This window comes from Takifugu flavidus, chromosome 10 (genome assembly GCF_003711565.1).
Source record: "Takifugu flavidus isolate HTHZ2018 chromosome 10, ASM371156v2, whole genome shotgun sequence".
Classification (NCBI taxonomy): Eukaryota; Metazoa; Chordata; class Actinopteri; order Tetraodontiformes; family Tetraodontidae; genus Takifugu; species Takifugu flavidus.
The window spans coordinates 7,371,059-7,390,429 of NC_079529.1; the positions used below are offsets into that span (position 1 = coordinate 7,371,059).

The 19,371-nt window shown below is 47.3% G+C and overlaps 1 protein-coding gene across 2 annotated transcripts in view; it reads left to right on the plus strand.

Moving 5' to 3' along the window:
* Positions 1 to 19,371, plus strand: part of znf407 (zinc finger protein 407) — a 104,842-nt gene that overhangs the window by 62,138 nt on the left and 23,333 nt on the right. For both annotated transcript variants that reach the window (XR_008952314.1, XM_057044922.1), the window contains exons 6-9: positions 3,565 to 3,731; positions 8,946 to 9,029; positions 9,849 to 9,969; positions 14,550 to 14,728. Coding sequence is in view for 1 of the 2 variants with exons in the window: in XM_057044922.1 (XP_056900902.1) it covers positions 3,565 to 3,731; positions 8,946 to 9,029; positions 9,849 to 9,969; positions 14,550 to 14,728 (551 nt within the window). In the remaining variant the exon portion in view is untranslated. The remainder of the gene's footprint in view (positions 1 to 3,564; positions 3,732 to 8,945; positions 9,030 to 9,848; positions 9,970 to 14,549; positions 14,729 to 19,371) is intronic.

Below are 19,371 nucleotides of genomic sequence, written 5' to 3' on the forward strand. Positions count from 1 at the left end.
GGAGGGTTGGGGGCTGAAGATGATGATCCATCCTGACCCTAGTGAATGCTGTCATGTTCCTCCCTCTAGGTAATCTCTCTCACTCACTCGCTATTTTGCATGTGAAAATGCTCTCCTGACAGTTGCATATCAGATAAATTTTTCTCTCTTTTCTCCCCCACCCCTTTTTTCCCTTCACCAAATAAACAACAGTCTTCACTTTGAAGTTGTCTGTTTGTGTCAGTTTGGCTCGAGGCGAGAGTCGGCCTCTCTCTCTCTCTCTCTCTCTCAGTCTCTCCCTCCCTCTCTCTATCGCTCTTTGTGTTGCTGCGCGCTGGTGGATTATTTCCTCTCACTGACCAACTGAAATCCTGGTTTCCCCAAAAGCCCAAAAGATGTGTTATATCAAACAAAGAAAATCTCCTTATATACATTTAATGAGTGTGAAGTTTCAGAGCAACCCCCCCCCCCAAAAAAAAAAACATGTCTGAGAATAAATATTACATCTAGTAAACTGTGAAAATGGCACATTTAAATCTATTTTCATACATGCACAAACTATGCCAATAACATAATTAAAGTCTGCAACCGCCAGGCAACAAGCACGTCATCGCCACTTGGGGGCGATAGTGAGTGCGTTTGGTCAGGACTCGGGTCTTCTTTCATACACACTCCAACCCTAGTTAGAGGTACAGTAAGTCTCTCCTCAGGGATTTATATCACAATTAAGGCCAGTGTGGCCTGTGATGTTCTGACAGTAGCCCTATATGCCTGAACTGATGACAGGATCACACCACAGTATAGATATGGTAATGAGTGACAGTATAGACACGGCGCCATGGCGCTTTCTGAGCAGACAGGCAAGAGGCCCACCTGAGTCTTTGAATAATTCTGCACGGGGTGTCAATCATGCCGCCCCGCTCGGTGATCAGAGGGAGCGGAAAGAGGGAGGAGGAAGTGGCGAGGGAGGAGATGAAGAGGTGCAGCGGAAGGAGAAGTGGTGATGTAATGACGGCAAGGAGAACCTGCTCACAATTAGAGTTTTATCCCCACTGTGGTGTCAGCTAAGCAGGGCAGCCACCGAGAAATGAGTGTGACTTTAAGAGTTGGGGTGAGGGAGGGAGTCCCTGGCGTACAGTTCCAATATATACGCTCACAGATTGGGAAATCAAATGAGAAATGAGGTAAAACAATCACAGCCTCATCGCTCAGTTATTTTGCCTCCTTTTTAAGTGTCAGTAAATAATCTTGTTTGGATGGATGAATCACTGCTGTGATCCTTTATATCCCCTTGTTATATGTCACTCTCTTTAGGCACCGCTTAGTTTAGCCTAGCCTAGCTTAGCTTAGCACATCATTGATGGGCTGTCGTAGCTGCACAGCGGCAGTGCTGAGCCACCATCTTTGCTAACATCAGCGAGAATAAAAATACTTGACATTTGGCATTACAGTTGAGCCAATTCAAAGCAGTATGTTATATAAAGGTTGTTCTCTGTGTACTCATGAGAGAAGTTCATTTTTTACTAACAGGATTCCTCCACCCTCTATTGTGGCTGTAGTCTTCTGCTCCTGCCATCATAAATGCTCAGAATTCTCCTCTTTGCATGTCATATTTAAAAATGTTTGGCAGCATTCATGAATTAGTTGTTTTCTACATTGCTAGTCTTTCCTTCCCGTCCTCCATCTCATGCACACACATCTCTCCCCAGCTCTTCTCTCTCCAGCCTAGCTTGGTGGGTTTTGCATGGTGCCTGGCTGTTTAGAGGCAGTATGCATATGTATGGGTGAGGCGGTGGATCGTGACGGGATCTGACATGCGGGGACAAGATCAAAGCGCTCCATCTGATCCCATAAAAACAGACGCAAACCCTCCTCTCATCCTTACAAAACCCCTACTGGTAGTCAACTCTGCCAGCCAGAACTCCTCCATCTTCTTTCCTTCTCTCCTCGTTTTTCCTCCATCGCTGCACGCCGCGTGCCCACGTCAAGGCCTGCCTGACTTTGCGATTACGCCTCATGACAAACAACGGCCCGTTTAGTTCATAAAGCAGGAGTGTTGTGCATAATGCTTACAATAAAAGATAGCATCTCTTCACTCATCTTGTTTAGCTCTCCCGCAGTGGCTCAGGCGACGGGCTGTTCTATAAATACCGTCGGGAGGGTGGAGGGAAAATGCAGATGCATACGTACATCTGCTGGTCAAATAAGTCCCAAATCTCTTCCAAGTCGTTTCCCGAGCACGGGACGCAAAGAAAAGCCGTTTAAATTTGCATTTTAAGCTCACAGCCAGGTGATAAAGGCACCATTTTCAAGCTGCTTCATCCGCTCTGATAAGTGAACATAAAATGTCCTCTCAGTGCGGCCTGACATCCGTATCACATTCAGATTCATCTCCATGGAACATATAGATTGATATGGTAGCCAAGACATGCTTTCCTTTCCCTCTCCCCCTCTTTAATTCCCTCCTTTTTCTCTTTTTGACTCCCTCCCTTCCCACCGCTCTTCCAGTAAGGAAGATGTACGAGTTTGAATTATTGATTCAGACACATGCTACATGCTGCTTGGAGTCATTATTTGTTCAGGTGAGTGTCATGCTGCACACTAGGAAACTGATACCGTGGGGATTAAGCGACACAATCAGAATTTAAAGACAGCCACCCTGCCTAAAATAACACGGCCCTCACTGCAAGACAAATGCCTCCCAAAACCTGACTTCATTTGTTTATGACTCGCGCATTCGTCATCCTGCGCCTAAATTACAGCACAGGGCTAAAGATTAATTCCAGCACAGACTTTCTCCATTGTTTTCACGTGAAGCCCCACGACGCTGCCGATGAATAAAGGTGTAGACATCCTACACGTTGATTTAAAAAAGAGCACAACGCTGCTCTTACTGAGCCGTAGGCGTCATCTCGCTGAACAGACAGATGTCTAAAGTATATACGGAGAAGCCTTTTGCTAACAACCAACATCACATGTGTTAAATCATCCTTTCAGCTGGATTGATGCTGACTGTCTGCCACGTGTTAATTACTCTGTGCGAGCAGAAATTAGAGCACCGCGTTTGCGGAGGGAGTAAAAAGGAGCCTGGCTCTGAGGAGAGCAGCAGCTAAGCTGTTGCTAACTGTTCATTTACCCCGGCTAAGTGGTCAGGGAAGCCGGACAGGTGAACTCTATTCTCTTTACCGGCCCTGGGGTGGCTGTGTGTGTCTGTGTGCGTCTGTCTGTGTCTGTGTGTGTGTTGTAAAGCAGCGTAACAGAATTTCTGTAGTCCTCTGGGCCCTGGTGCAAAGCAGAGAATAAATGGTGGAGGTGGCAGGCCAGGACAGAAAAATCAATGCCTGCTTATACAGACATGACACACCAGCAGCAAACTGCAGTGTGTGTGTGTGTGTGTGTGTGTGTGTGTGTGTGTGTGTATTTGGGGCAGATGTACAGCGGGCAGTCATGTGTCTCAGTGTAAGAACCCACCAGCCTCTATTTTCCTTCTCACGCCGTTGATTTGTCTTGTGTTTTACGTCAGCTTTGGGATCTGTAAATAACTCTGGGCCCCCCCCCAACACCTCTCTTCTTCTCTTCCTCCAGGAAGTACGAGTGTGACTTGTGCGAGCGCACCTTCAGTGAAAAATGGGCTCTGAACAACCACAAGAAACTGCACAACGGGGAGAAACCGTACAAGTGTGCCTGGCCGTCCTGCCACTACTCCTTCCTCAACCTGTCCGCCATGAAGGACCACTACAGGACCCATACTGGTGAGACCCCCCACGGCCGCCCCATTACCGTCGCACCCCTCTGCAAGCACTCGACAGCAGCTCCAAACAGAAGTTCATGAGATTTGCCACGAAAAACACAGGCAGACATTGTTTTCACGAGTGAAAGACAGAAGGTCATTTATCAGGGAACGCTATAATTGGATCAGACAAAATGTACTTTTCCATTCCGTCATGGCCGTAAACAGTTTAACAAATAAAGTTTGTGTTAGCTGTGAAAATCTCACATTAATTATGAAGCCTCACAGCTTTGTTTGGGAGGGAAAATACACACACGTTCCGGGCCAATAATCACCAGGACTTGTCCATCTGCACAGATTTTCAACATCCAGAGAAAGTTGAGAACTAAATCTTGGCACCCTCGCAGGCACACATTGCATTAAAGCCTTACGTCCTGATCCCGATAGAACTGTCGCAAGAGTAGGCACTTTGTTTTTTTAATTTATTGGAATTACAGACAAACGAAGCCAAAGAAACAGCAGGAAATAAAAAAAAAAAGCTGTTTGGATTTCATTTTTTCTAGACAGAACTAGCTGCTGCGTGTTTCCCTAAACTCCATCTGTGGTTTGCAGACCCAGCTGGTCAACAAGTGAGTGTTCGTCAAATCCATCTGATGCTCAGATGGGATTTTTCCACATTAGAGGAACATAATCAAAGGCTGGAGACATCAGGTCTAGGCTACGCGCTCGGCCGTCCACCTTTAATCTGTCCGTCAACAACCCGGGCCGAGCCGAACACGAAGCTTGGCTTCCAGGAGAATTTGTTGTCCGCTCTCTCTTCCGCGGTGGAAACCAGCAGCAGCTTGTTCCGATTCTATTCTTCCATTTCTGTACGTTGAGCTCAGCAGCATGTGGGACTGCGCTGACTCATTCTTTACTTTTTTAAAAACTTTGGACAGACAGATGGCGGGGTGGGCGGTGGGAGGATACTGCCTTGAATAATAGCCCCTCCATAAGAGCTGGACTCAGCCGCTCTGGAAGCATCTTTATGCCGCCGTTGCTCCTCAGCCTCGGTAATGTCCCACACGCCGCTTCTTGATGCCCTTTTAAGTCAATGACAGAAGCGGCAGCCAGGGGCCTGACACTCTGACTGAACGCTTGCAGGAGAGCCCTCCATCCGTCAAGGCTGCCCGCCGCGCACGGAGGTGCGCGCGCGTGCGCTGGGGGAGAGCGCGGGGCTTGCTGGATGTTATTTTAAAGGTGTTTTAACAGTGATGTAACATCAAGGCGCCTGTGACATAATTAGACCTTTTATTTTCATTTGTTTGCAGCACCTCATCATTTCCCGTCAGGTGACTGCCATCAGAGTGTCACCCCCGTCAACCTGGCGTGGGGCGGGGCGGGGTGGGGTGCGAGTGTGTGTGTCTCTCGTTTCGCAGGTTTGGCAAGAAAAAGGAACAGAGTTGGAAGAGTGCGAGGGGAGCGATGGGGACGGATCCAAGCATGGAAATGAAACAGAGGGTGACGGAGTGTGAGCGCATGACTAGAGGAGGCTTTACATTAGACGTGAAGGAACCTCATTTTAGGAGCACCGAGACCTGACTTGATTAGCAACACCCAAAACAACTAACCTGATTTACTCCGCGTGACCCCCCCCCCCCCCCTCCCCCCGACGCTCCGTGCCCGTTGTAATTGGTGTTGGGTTCAACGTTTAGCTGCGACTATACAATCATTGCAATCACATTCCAGCGGCTAACCTGACACGCTGAAATATTATCTGCATGCGTGTGATCCGTTTAAAGGTTATAAATCGACCCCTTCACGGCACCAAGATGCTACGCTAATAAAATAAGTAGGCGATTTTAAAGTTGAACCAATCTGTTCTGGGAACAAAGCAGTTAGTAATGGGGATGTGAGCTGCAGTGTGTTTCTGTGTGTGTGTGAGTGTGTGTGTGTGTGTGTGTGTGTGTGTGTGGTATTACGGGCTCAGAGGACAATGACTAACAGAGGAGTGTGTTCTGGAACTGAGAGTAATGATAAACACATCTAGCTCATTTGTTGCAGCTTTCTGCAGTTCGCTTGCCGAATAAAACCTCAAAGCGCCATCCTGCCACAGAGAACTTCACCTAAAAGGCACGAAGAAGAATTTGAATAAGATGTTCTTTGTCGAGCCTTTTTTTTTTTTAAAAAAAAGGGCCCGATCTAAAAATAAAAGGGGGGAAAAAAGGAGTGAAACGTACTAATCCATCATAACACTGAGGCTGCTGTGATCTCATGCTGGAATAACGATGGCGACGCTCACACAGGTTGGGTGAAAGAAAGGGAAAAACACGTATTTAAAAAAGAATTTTTACCAGGTCCCTGCTTGAAACTGTTGAATTTCATCATACTGCAGACCCCGCCCCCCCCCCTCCCACACACACACACCGCTGCCAGTACGACTAAACACACACACACTCCAAAAGCAGCATCACCTCCACTCTCTGTCTCCTGGAGTCTTTGTTTGTCTCTGATTTGTGTGTTTTTTATGATAATCGCCCCCCCCTTCTCGGACCTGTCGTGCACTGGGGGGTGTTGAGGGGTGTTCAGTGGCCGTCAGCTGCCAGGGTCATTTGTACCAGCTGATGAATGAGCGGCTCAAATAAATAAATAAGTGCACTACATTTGACCCAGCCAGCTTTTCCCAGGCTCTCGGCTGTTTGGTTTGCTGGGGCGGGTGTGTGTTGTGGTGGGGGGGGGCAACACAGCGACAGGGCCGCAATTGATTCCTCATCGCTTCGGTTTGTCGCTTAATCTGGCGATATGCTGATAAATCTTCCCACTTTGTCAATTAATTTCCCTGAAAAATGAGAGCCAAAATGGCGAGCACATCAATACAGCAGCCGATTCCGTGTCAAAAAAATTAAGCGGTAAAATTAATTGCCCTCCTATTCGCTCCTGCTAAAACATAACTAATGAGGGAGGCAATTATAGCTGCATGCAGTCGCCTCCGGGGTTATTTAAAACACACACACACACACATATGCATGCACATATATTCACATGTGCATAAAAAGGTTGTATATTTTGACTTTAAAGTCGTATTGTCTCACAGGAAGTGTGGCAGAATGAAGTGCATCATGGGAACAATCGAGAAACAATCAGCTAAGATTCATGGAAAATGGATGCTTTCTTATGCAAGTTTGCACAGAAGTTTGCGACCTTTATCCAGATTTATATTTTTGTGAACGGGCGTGTCCCGCCCGCGGGGACTTTAACCTCCTGGGCCCTTTCTGAGACCAGGCTCCCCGTCTCCCCCCTGGTGGTTTTTGGGTTAGTGGTGCATAAAGATGAAATTTAAAGGAAGGCTTGAGGTGGCGTCCAGTAAAAGGCGGCGGTAGCTGGTGAAACGGTGGAAGGTTGTGTTGACAGCGTGTCACTCTTGCGTCCCCCCACCTCGCCGTCCCCGCCCCGGGGCCCTCGGAGGGCTCACCGCCACAGAGCTGCAGATGAAAAGCACACATGTAATTTATCGCCAATGTTTCCTCCTCAAGAATAATTGTGGCGACCGCGACTGGGCCCGGGGATCGATGGCTATGGATTTTCCTGCGGTGGGGTCTTGTATCGCCGGGCATAATGAGAGGTGGGAGGAGAGCGAAGGGGAGGAGTGGAACGTTTTTTTTTTTTCCTGACGCAAGGAAAATGTCTGACCGGAGTTTAGACACACGTGAATGAGGGATGGTTTGAGCTCACGCCTGGAGGTCGTCGGGTTGGAGTCAAGCGCCAAAGTTTAAACCAAAAAAAAAAAAAAAGAGCCATAAAATACTTTTAATCAAACGATGTAACACTGACATTTATTATTTCCTCTCAATTGACAGAAAAAGGCCACAAACACAGATTTGTGGTTTAGTGGCGTCTTTTGTGGTATATTAAAACCCCAAGCGATATAATCTTCTGCTATTTGACTCTCCCACTCGTAAACACGAGCACACAGGAGCAGATGAAACATCATACTGGCATGCTCACAGTGCGGCAATATACCAGCGTATATTGGATTGTAACCTCTATGTCCTCATACAGGCTCTATTAAATCAGCAGAATAAATCTTCAGTCGGCGGCAGGACATAAACTTTTGCGCAATGATGCAGAATTTCACAGTCACGTTGTGATCTCATCTTCCCCTTTTAATTTCACAGCTCCAGCCAGATTTTTCAGGTGACGGATTCGAGCTCTCTTCAACTAAAAAACGGCGTTCCTTTAAAGGCCGCTCGCACTGAACGCTGACCCGTGCGTGAAGGCCGTTCCTCTCCTCTCTAAGTGGCACTGCATTAAAACTCTTCTCACACTCGAGTGGCTCTAAACGGGTGGAACAGAAGAAACTCCGGGCAGCTTTGTCTCTGCGGACCCGGTGGAAGCTGCTCTCCGTGCGGGAGAAGAGCGCCGCCGCGTCCCAGCTGGGAGGGATCGGCCAAATGTGTGTTGTCAGTGTGTGGCGGGAGTCCAGCATCAGCATTTAGATGCCGCAAACGCGCGCGAGCGTCCGCTGCCAGCGTTGTGTGGCGGCTGCCTGCATCCGTACACGCTCATTTGCTCATTTGCGGGCACATCTGCGTCCGTCTTGCGCCCGTGTGTGCGTCTCCCCAAGCGAGCCTTATCGCAGACATTGATGCGCGCGTGTGTGTGCGTGTGTGTGGTTGCGTGCAAGTGGCAGAGAGACAGAGTGAAAAAGAGAGAGAGACCATCATGCTGTTAATGACAGAGCCAGATGCAGAGAGGAGGAGGAGGAGGAGTGTTAAAAAAAAAGCTCTCCATGTTCCCCATCTGGAAGGCATCGCCCCCAAATGAAGTTGTACAAAACCATCCCATTGATAATAAAGCTAATTTTTATGGCTCTGACAAGTATGTAATTATGTTCAGCGGTGCTTTTCAGATTTTATCACAGTCAATAAACCACACTGACAATTTCCCGTCCCCCATTTGACATATTTACACGGATCCATCTGATTGGAGGAATTAGTTAGCTGCGAGAGCACTGATGGATGTACGCTAGTGATCTGTGACTTCTGCTCGCCTCATCTGTTAGCCAACTAGACCCGCCGCTCATCTGCTCGCTCCGTCGTCGCCTTTTCTCGGTGTTCTGCCTTTTCCCATCCATCCCAGTGCAGCATTTCCCCCTCCCCAGTTCTTTGAATCCATATAAATGCTATAGGTTCCTTTTCTCCCCCTCACTAGTTCTATTTTTTCTTTGCTCTCATTCTGTTTTCTCTCTGTTTTCCAGGTGAAAAGTCTTACCTGTGTGACATGTGTGGATTTGCAGGAGGAACCAGACATGCCCTCACCAAGCACAGACGGCAACACACAGGTGAGATGCAGTCCCTGATGTAAACCAGTCACACACACACACACACACACACACACACACACACACACACAGGCTGACAGTGATTGGCACATGGTCGCATGGTGCAGCCACTCTTTTCTTCTTGTTCTTGGTAGTTTTAACAACTGATCCCTCTCTCTCTCTTTCACACACACACACACACACACACACACACACACCCCAGTGTGACATGCTGCTGTCGGTGATAGGCATGTGTACCATTATGCCCGACTGAATCTGAGATTTTTAATTTCGGTTATCATTTCACCATGTCATTCTGTCACTTAGGGAAATTGCATTTTTTTTTCAGATAGGCTGTCAATAACAAGTATTTTTTTCCTTCTTTCCGTCCTTTTTTCCTCCCTGAAATCGCGGCGCTGAGACAATTCTGTTCTTAACTGTTGCCTGGCAGGCGACCAAGGATCAAGTATCCTGTTATAAATATTCATCCAGCCTTTTCATTATACATTTTATTTGCTCTTCTGGGTTCTTTTTTGCCATTTTTTCCCTGAAAACCTTGCATTTCCCGCCTTTCCCATCTGTGTTGATGTGACACGATATGAGTACGAGTTTAAAAATGGAGCATGACACCGTATTTATATGAGGGAAAAAACGCACCGGAACACAGCGTGCAGGAATTAAAGTATTTCAACTTGGAGTCCGGTTTCCTGTTTATTCAGAGTAAAATGCTCCAATTGTTCAACATGGGATGTCCAATCTGTATGTAAACAAAGTGTAATACGTGATTGGGAGCATGTGTTTTATCTTTGGAGATGAATAAATTCTTTCTCTCTCACACAGGTGAGCGACCGTTCAAGTGTAAGTTCTGCAACTTCGCCTCCACCACGCAGTCCCACCTGTCCCGGCACAAGCGCGTCCACACCGGGGAGAAACCTTACCGCTGCCCCTGGTGCGACTACAGGTAACGGCCCGCCCATCTGGAGCCGCCGTGGTGGCACTGATTATCAGAGAGTTGATGGCTGGTGGGGGGGGGGGGTATAACTGCTTGAATGTGATTGTGAGATAGCAGGTGGCCTGTGTTGGGTGGTGTGGAGGGGGGGCGGTGGCGTTAATGCTTGGATGCATGGAGTGCTTGTGTGTGGGTGGGAGAGATGGAGGGCAGTCGAGTCTAATCTCCACAGCATGGCTCCATCTCATCACTCTGCCTTCATCAACAGGCCTGGCTAGATATCTCACCACACACACACACACCACACACACACACTCAATGTCACTGTCACTGGCAGGTCCCTGTCATTAAAACACCATCATACCACATCAGTAATTACACAGGAAATTGTCAGTGAAATTGAAAAAGTTTTGCCTGCCTGGCACTGCACAGCTCTCCCCACCCTCCCGCCCCCTCTCTCTTTCTCTCTCTCTCTCCATCTTTCTCTCTCGCCCGTCCTCTGCCTCCTCATCAGGTGGCGGCAGAAGGGTGTGAAAGAGAATGGTCTCGAACCCATCATTGATTTCAGACGTACTCTTCATTTGTTTTTTCCCCTCTGTGACAAAGTCATTTTGGCAGCTTGTTACACCTGCTCTGCTCCACACGTTTCAGCTCTTTTGTAGGCAGTTACACTTACAAAGCGTGAAAATCTGTAGTCAAGCTGTTATTTAGTAGATATTAAAGGATTATTGAACGTTGCGTGCAGTTTTCATGAAATATCTCTTATCTGCAGTGATTATTGGCTGTGGTTCTACACAGATGGAAAAAGAAAAGGGCCGTGGGAGCATTTCCACGTAATTTACGTTTTGTCTTGTTCTGCAAAATATTCTCCATTACGCAGTATTTTTGCTTTATGTTATTGCTAAAAAAGTGCATAAAGGCTAAACAAAAGCAAAAGTTAATGAACTTTTACTCTCACAGTAGAACGTTGCTCAAGCTGGAGCTTTTAATTTGCTTTTAAATGCTCAGTTTCCCAACGTTCCTTCATCGTGCAGCCAGGAATTGTTGGGTTTTTACCAGCAGGGGCCTAAAATGACCCTCAACAGAGCGAAACCTCAAAGGAAAAGAGGTGAAGCTCCCAATTTCAGTTTCTCACAATAAAAGTACTTTGAGGCGACTTCAGAAGTACTGGTGGAACATTCCCACATGTATGTCAGGAGCAGGTCTGCTGGAGCTCGCAGGTCTCTAAATCCCTCTAAAATGTTGCTGGGTCATTGAATATTCCAAAATTGGATAATTACACAAACTCCCACAATGGTTGGAGTTGCTATCAGAGTGATACTCTGCTCCAAATGAGCCAAACGCTCCTGCTCCCATTGTTCCAGTGCTGGTTCTCACTGATCTTTACAGATAGTAGCTAATGAAACAGCAAATTAGAAGTCCAATTAACATTTCGGTCACCCCAGAGATCCCAACAGGACCAGGGGGCAGGCAAAGGGGACGGGCAAGATGAAGGAGGAGAAGGGAGGTTGGGGAAATGCCACCCTGGCTCAATAATCTGAAGACGAGGATTTAAATAGCAGGACTTCACGAGGGGCCTCGCCGCCGGCCGGCTTTTACGCCCTGGATTCATATTTAAACCCCCGATGATAAAAGGCTGCCAGATGATTTAGCGCATTTGATCCATAAGACGGTCTCATTAAGTACATATAACGTAGTTGTAAAGATATATTTAGGTGTGAGGTGATTGGCAGCTGTTGCTCATGGAACATGTTTATATCTGGTTTACTGGCTGGTGATTTACCGGCTAAACCAGGCTTATTAAATGTTATAGATGGCATCTACGCTTCTCTTTGCACAATGAGATCACCATCAAGGCAGCTTCTTAAATGCATGTATGTAAATGAGCAGGGAGGGAATGATCTATCAAATGCCACTCATCTCCAATTCAGACAGAGATGGATAATAGAGAGGGGATAATTATAGACGGAGTTAAATATTATAATATAATATTGCTCTGGGAATCCAGGGTTGTCAGTTAATGATGTCTATTTCACTATTCTCCAGCTATTCATGGGAAACTTTAGTGTTTAAGGAATAATTTGTTCACAATGAGGTGCATTTTCTTCCCTCATTAAAGTCAAGAAGCCATTCTATAAGAGCTAATTGATACACAGCCTTTAACTCGGCTCATATTAGCTCTTCTCCGAGGCTGTTGTTGTTTATGGAACGCTCCGATATTCAAGTTTCTGCCTACCTGTTTGGGTGTGAGGCGGCACAGGCTTTGACGACAGCACGCTCGCCCTCGGTGTCGCCAAAGTTCACCATCTTGAAAAGTGAAGCCGGAGACGAGCGGGTGAGGTGGCCATTTAATGATGCTAACCGGGTCTCCTCGACGGAATCAGCCCCGAATGGCGGCCACCCTCCCAACTCTCAACGCACACAAAGGAACACATTTAAATCTCCTCTAATGAAGCACCTCTCAATTACACCTCTCCCATTACCATACACTTGTTTGGAAGGAGGAATATGGAAATGGCTAAAATGAAGGGGAGAGAGAGGGAGCACGAGGGAGTGAAGGGGTGAGGCATCCGCTGAGCATTAGCGCGGCTGATTCCCGTGGTGAGTGCACGGTTGGGGGAGGAAGTTGAAACATTGTCGGACTAATTAATACAGTGTATAGTAGGAGGGCTGGTGTGGGCTTTCACTAACTGTGACACCTGCTGACTCCTAAACGCACGTTGTGTTGTTTTAATATGACAATTACGGCATTACCATATCTGAGAGATAGCACGGGCCCCCTAGGAATCCACCCGCGCTCTCTTTACAGCCTTTTAGCTCCGCTTCAAATTTTATCTATTTATGCCGCGACTTTCGAATAAGAAATCAGTTCACTTTTAGCATTCTGCATTTTTTAGTGGCCCGATTTAGCTTGATTCGTTTGCATGTGACAATTAAAAGTCTCCCTTTTTTTTCCCATTCTACAGATGAACAGTCAACAGATGTGCTCCGTGAACCTGTTATATTTTTGCCAGTGATGGCTGATAAAGAAATCACAACCACGTGGGCCAATTAGCGAGATAAATGATTGATAATTTTTAGAACGTGTAAATATTCGGGGTTGTGTACATATCCACATGCGGTGAAGAAGAAATCTGCCTAATTTAGAAGGCACAGAACAGATAACACCTGCAAGACTGTAAACCTGCGGGTCTGGTGACAGAAAGCCGCGGCAGCTCGTTTGTTCGTAATTAGCGGTGAGGTTGTGGATTCTGAGCTCGGTGCCTTTTCGGTCTGGACTTTTCTCCTTCTTCCAGCTTGATTTCCCAGCAGCGCCCCTAACTGCGGCCCCCAGCTGCCGCGCTGCTCCTCAGGGGGTTCGGAGCAGAGGTCAGATTTCCCTGCTCGGCTGTATATATGTTTGTTGCCGTCTACTTTTTCAGATTAATCTGCTTTGCACAAAACAGCATTTTGTCTGTTTTGGGGAGGAGCCCTCATCGTTCTCCTACTCCTGTAGTCATACAGAATAAATACAACCCAGAGAGTGCCAGATCCTTTTTTATAGGAGCCCAGTGGAGCCGGACTGTGGCCCCATGATGGAGAGAGGTGTCCCTGCAAAAGTGAAAACAAATTCTCTCCTTGGCTGGTGTGAGCTATGGTACCGTGAGGCTTTATTGTCCTGGCCAAGGTGATAAGGGAGAGTAATTGCGTATTATACTGTCCGAGAATGTCAGGTCCAAACTGAGCATGAGTGCCCCATCCATCAACACATGATGGTGTGTTAATGTGTGTGTTTGAAACTGGGTTCTGCACTGCCCATTTCCCTCCGTGCTGCATTCTGTTTATGCTCCAGCCGTAACACAGAGGTGTTTGCTGATGTGTCTGTATATTCGCACCCCGACAATCACAGCAGAGATTTAAAAATAGTTGCTTTCCCAGCTGTTATGGCTACTGTGCATACGTACCGCGTGTGCATGTTTGTGTGTCTGCAGGCAGGTACAGATAGAGCCTGGAAGCAGGTCGGGCAACATCATTAATCAGTCCGGTGTGTGACATCATTACATGCTACACCCAGAGTAACTCCATCTCTGGACTGCCCTATCTGACCAATCGCACCCACTCGCACACACACACACACACACACACACACACACACACAGGACGTGGACCTTTCATACGGCTGCAGCAGATGCATAATTCATAACAGATGTCCTCAGACTTATCTCAGATGTTTTACATTGAGCATCATGCTCCTACTTCCAGAAACATTACACCACAAGCCCAACCATGGGAAGGAAAATATCTAATTATGCGTGTGAGCATGACAGACTATCAAAAATGTGGAGTGTGTAAATATTTGTTGTTTTGGTAAAAGCGGCCTTTAGCCGCTTGGTGGGTCTTGGCCTGTTTCGCAGAGGCGTATTTATGGAACAAACATTTTCCAACTCTGTCCAAACATGGCTGCTCCCTGAGCTCCAGAGAGCCCTGTGTGTGTGTGTGTGTGTGTGTGTGTGTGTGTTGTGTGTGTGTGTGTGTGTGCGTGTGCGTGCGTGCACGAGTGCATTGCTAGTCATTGCAAGATCTTCACGCCACTTTCTTTGCTTTTGTCACAGATCAAACTGTGCTGAGAACATCCGGAAGCACATCCTCCACACAGGCAAACACGAGGGTGTGAAGATGTACAACTGTCCGAAATGCACCTTTGGCACCAACTCTCCCATGGAGTTCCGCAACCACCTGAAGGAAAACCACGCGGATATTGAGAATCCAGATCTGGCCTACCTCCACGCAGGTAAAACGTGTCTTCAAGTCACACCGGCGCCACTCATGAACTTTGTCAAGAGTGTGGTGATGTAAAGAGAATATTTTATCTTCTGTGTCTGAGTAGAGCCCCGTGGCCTTAAAACAACTCCAGACTTGTCATTTTAACCTTGGCAGGGACAGAAATGAATGAAAATGTGCTTAAATCAAATGTTCTATTAGCATGAATATAGCTAAATGACAGCATGACTCCCAAGATCCCACTTCAGAGTTATCAATGAAGGTCTTTTCCTTTGAGTGAAGAGCCTGAACTCAACACCAGCACCTCTGTGGGTTTGTTCACTAACAGGCTAGCAAAACACTCCTGATTATGTTTCTAGGACACCGTCACTACCTTTTTTCTGTTTTGGTTTTAACGTTATTTTAAAATTCTTTTCTGCCTCACGGAGGCACTATAGAAAACCCTCCCAACTGCTTTGCCTGAGGGCACTTTGGTGGTAGTTGCGAGGATCACATTCCCTCTATTCCTCTGCTCTTTTGTGTAGTTTGGTCCAAATGACGCTCCGTTACTGCTTTAGATATGTCGTTTTTGTCCCTGGACCGAGACCTGCTATTCAGCACTGATGGGGGGCAGCCAGCCACAAAGAGGCAGAGCTCAGATTGTTGGTCCATCCATCCCCGCCAATCACTCAGGCCACAGAGACAGATGAAATCTTGTCCCTCCTCTATTGGTTCCTTTGTATCGCGGTGTTCTTCCTTTGTCCTTCAAGGCCACCAAATCCAATCGGCGGAGTGCTCGTCCTTCAGAGGAGCAGAGAAGATAGCCTTTATCCTGTTATGCCTTTGACCTTAAATAAAAGCAGCAGAGTTGTACGGAAAGGCTTCACGTGGAAAAGAGCAGCGGGGACATTACTGCGCAATGTTCTGGTGGCTCAGTGCTTTATTTCCTATTGAAAGTATCTTTGTGCTGACTCCAAGAAGTGTATTTCCCAAACAGATTTATTATTGAGTTAATTCTTATGTTTCATATCCAAGGACCAATCTCTGACCTCTGCAGCCACCCTTCCAGGCCTCTCCTCCCTGGAGCCTCTCACCTTAAGCCAGTGCAGGCACTTTTGCTTCTTCTTGCCCTTTAACCTCTTGATTTTCCTCACCTGTTTTTGTCCTCATGCACCGGCTGACCTTTGGCAAATAACAGCGTTACGGATTCATTTTCTTGCTTTATTTCCAGTAATGTGTTGAGACTGAAAACACAAGTTAAACTAAGTAGAGAAAGAAGTGTGTGATTGTGTGTGTGAGTCTGTGTTTAGTGTGTGCAGCCTCGATTGTGTGAATCGGTCACAAGTCCTCCTCTGTCAGGCCTGATTTTTTTTTTTAAAAGTCTGTTTTTAAGGTGTGTTGTGAACATAAAGTAGATTTTCTGTGCACTGCATCCGCTCTCATAGTTCTACTTTGCGGTTAGATTATATAAACATGCAACAGCGGGAACCCAGAAAAGTCTGCCGCCCTTTTGACGTAATTAAGACGGAAGCAATCAAATTATCGGTGGTTTGGAGAAGGCATTGAAAGTACACTTGTGATCTCTCTTTCTTTCAAAAGAGAAAGAGGAGAGGTTGGGGGCGGCGGTGGAAAGAGCAGTGTTTCATCTAAGTAGACAGAACGAGACCAAAAGGAGAGACAGGGGGAAAAAAGATTAGGAAGGTAGATGTTGAATTAACCTGCTTGTGATTGCTCTCTGTCAGAGTGGCACCGGGGCCAGCAGCGAGAGCAAAATCATCCGTGATGGGCCTTCCCGCAGTTCCCCCTTTGAAAGACACAGATCAAACGCACCCCAGTCACGGCCCCTTTGCAGCTGCTTGCGCCGCGATTGATTGACACCCGAACGTCTCCGCCGCAGCTCTCCGTATCACGCTCCTGCTCCCCCTGCTCGCTCCCCCCATCCTCCCTCTTTATTCAGCGTCGCGCTTGGAATTAAAGCCCTTCTCAAGGATGAAAGCAGAGGTCCTTTGCAAACGAAGAAAGAGAGGGAATTAGACCCGGCGAGTAATGGAGGAGAATGATGATTAGAGTTGGAGGCAGAAGTGGAGGAAGGCTGAGGGGAAAATATTGCTGATAGGACACATTTTAATAAAACGATAATGGCAATTGTCTTCCTCATGCGATCTGCAGCGAGATATGTCAGAAAGAGGCGGCGGCGCCTTCTGCGATCTAGGTATAGATAGCAGTGCTGCAGAGGTGGAGCCACAGGTACCGGGGAGCTGAGCAACTTTGCTAAATTATCCCACAACTACAACTTTTTTTGCAGTTAAAATGTTAGAAATGCTCCGTGACAGGAGAGGCCCGGGATAATCGCCTAATCTTTCTCTGTCTTTGCTGTTTCCCTAACAAAGAGTGAGCTGGAAAGTGCTTAGGAGGTGAGGAGAACACAGCGCACACACACACACACACGCACACACACATGCACACACATGCACACACACACACACGCGCGCACACACACATGCACACACATGCAGATGAGGTGATGTCGCCATCCGCTTTGTCTCAGCATCTTCACCCCACTATACTTAATTGTGAAATATTTCCTTAATTTTCAGGCGAGGTCATAATTGCACATCCTTGGGGCGAAGGGATCAAATGCTTTGTAATTAGCTAACTGGGCCAGAGTACTTGGATGTGCTGTTTAGTGCCTAAAAAGCTTTAAAAATAAAGAAATAAATTTCTTGGAGGCGTTGTTGCTGCTTAATGCAGATTCTATTTTCCTTAATAATGCATGATGGATGGCAGCCGTAGAGGGCTGGAGGAGATGTGGCCTTGTAAGTGATGATCTTAATACACACTTACAACCACGGGCAAATTCATTTGTTTGCATTTTTCTTACTTTATTAAAGAAATCTGTAAACAAATATGGCTTTGGATGGCTTTTACTTAAGTTATGCATCTCCGCGCCTCCCCTCCCTCCCGCTTTCACCTTCTGTTCTTCACATAATGAAACATTACTCTCCCGAGTTTCACTCGCGTGTTGCATTACAGTGGTGTGTTCTGATGAAGGGGGGGGGGGGGGGGGAGACAGGTGTGTATGTCATGCAAATGTGTCCTGGTATCCCAGCGCACATGACATTGTGTCGACGTTGTGAAAGAAGCCACAGACACCGGTGATAAAATCAACATCTGCTTCTAATAACAACGTGTTATATGTGACACTTGGTGGGGAAAATATGTGAGAAAAAAAAACAAAAGCACCACAGTTCTTTGAGGAGAAAAAACACCTATAGGACATCAAGTCGTCAGCGCCGCTGATGAACCCGCGTCTCTGTGTCGCCTCCCATATGTTGCCGTTACATGATGGGCCTTAATGAAAGGAAAAAAAGCCGTTCTGTTCAGTACGATGTGAAGTGTGATTAACGTGCTCTGATGGTGCCGTGAGCATCCTGCTGCTGACCCACTCCTCCTGGTCAGGTGCAGCTTTCAAACTAAGGCTTTGGCGTTGGACGGCGTGCTTTCGGCGCCCGTGTTGTTGTTGTTCCGACCTCTTCGTGTCTGTTTTTCTTCCCAGACCTGACAGAATAACTGGCAACCCTGCATGTACGGACTTGAAAACTGTCCCAGGCCGGCGTCAGGGTGTTAATTGGCGAATTCCCTCCTGAAGGACCTGTCGGGACAGCGGCTCACGTTGGGATCACATCTCTGGGTCTTTAGTAGTTACTGAGCGCTTCCCTCCTTTTTTCTATCCACGTGGATACAGTGAGTTTTTTAGTTAAAGTCGCATATTTGAGAAGCAGCTGTTCAATGCCAGCGTGTCCTTGGGGACGTGAAAATGGGGGGGGGGAGTGGGTGGTTAAGTGGTTTCGGTGAGCGAGACACTGTTGGTTGCATGTAAACCAAACGCGGGGCCGGTCGGAGCTGAGCAGGCAGCCGTTTCCGGAATAATGTCCTGCTCCGACGAGCGTGAAAGCTCCTCCAACTGGCTGCGTTCATCACACTTCTTCCTTCGTTCTCCCACCTAGAGGTGGGTTTCATCCCAAAAACCCAACAAAGAGGAAGGAAACGTGTCTGTTTACCCAGACGCGCAGAGGTCCCACACTGTTGACACCCCCTGTGAGTGATGCATGCTGGGGATGCACGCGGGCAGGCCCGTCCTTCCTGTACGGGACGGCGAATATGGGCCCAGACAGGCCGCCGGCTCCCATAAAGACTCATCCATTATTCAGCTCTGGTTGAGTCTTCCTGCAGCGGGGACATTTCCAGCATCAACCTGCAGGCTGTGCTGTTGAAAGAAGATTTTAAAGTTGAAAAGAATCCGGAGTGGACATGGCCAATGTGTTTCATCCCATTCTGTGCCCTCATTGGCTGCAGCACACTTCTGAGATCGCGCCTTGACCTTTGCTGCTGTTCCGGTTCCAAGGACACCTTTGTCTTTCTAGTGTCTGCGTGTTGTCTGATTTGTGACTCTACCAACGTCTCCGCATTGCTAATTACCAGCAGGCTCAACTTTCCCAACTAAACAACCAATTATCGGCGCTTAAGCCCAACCCAGTCCCATGTTTCCTGATACAGTGTCCTATTAGGGCCCCTTATTTCTCCCCAAGCATAATTGAATCCCCTGGCTGCTCATCAGTGGGCTAATTTAAGCCAATGTGCAGAGTTGGTAATCAGAGGGGCTGCCTATTAGAC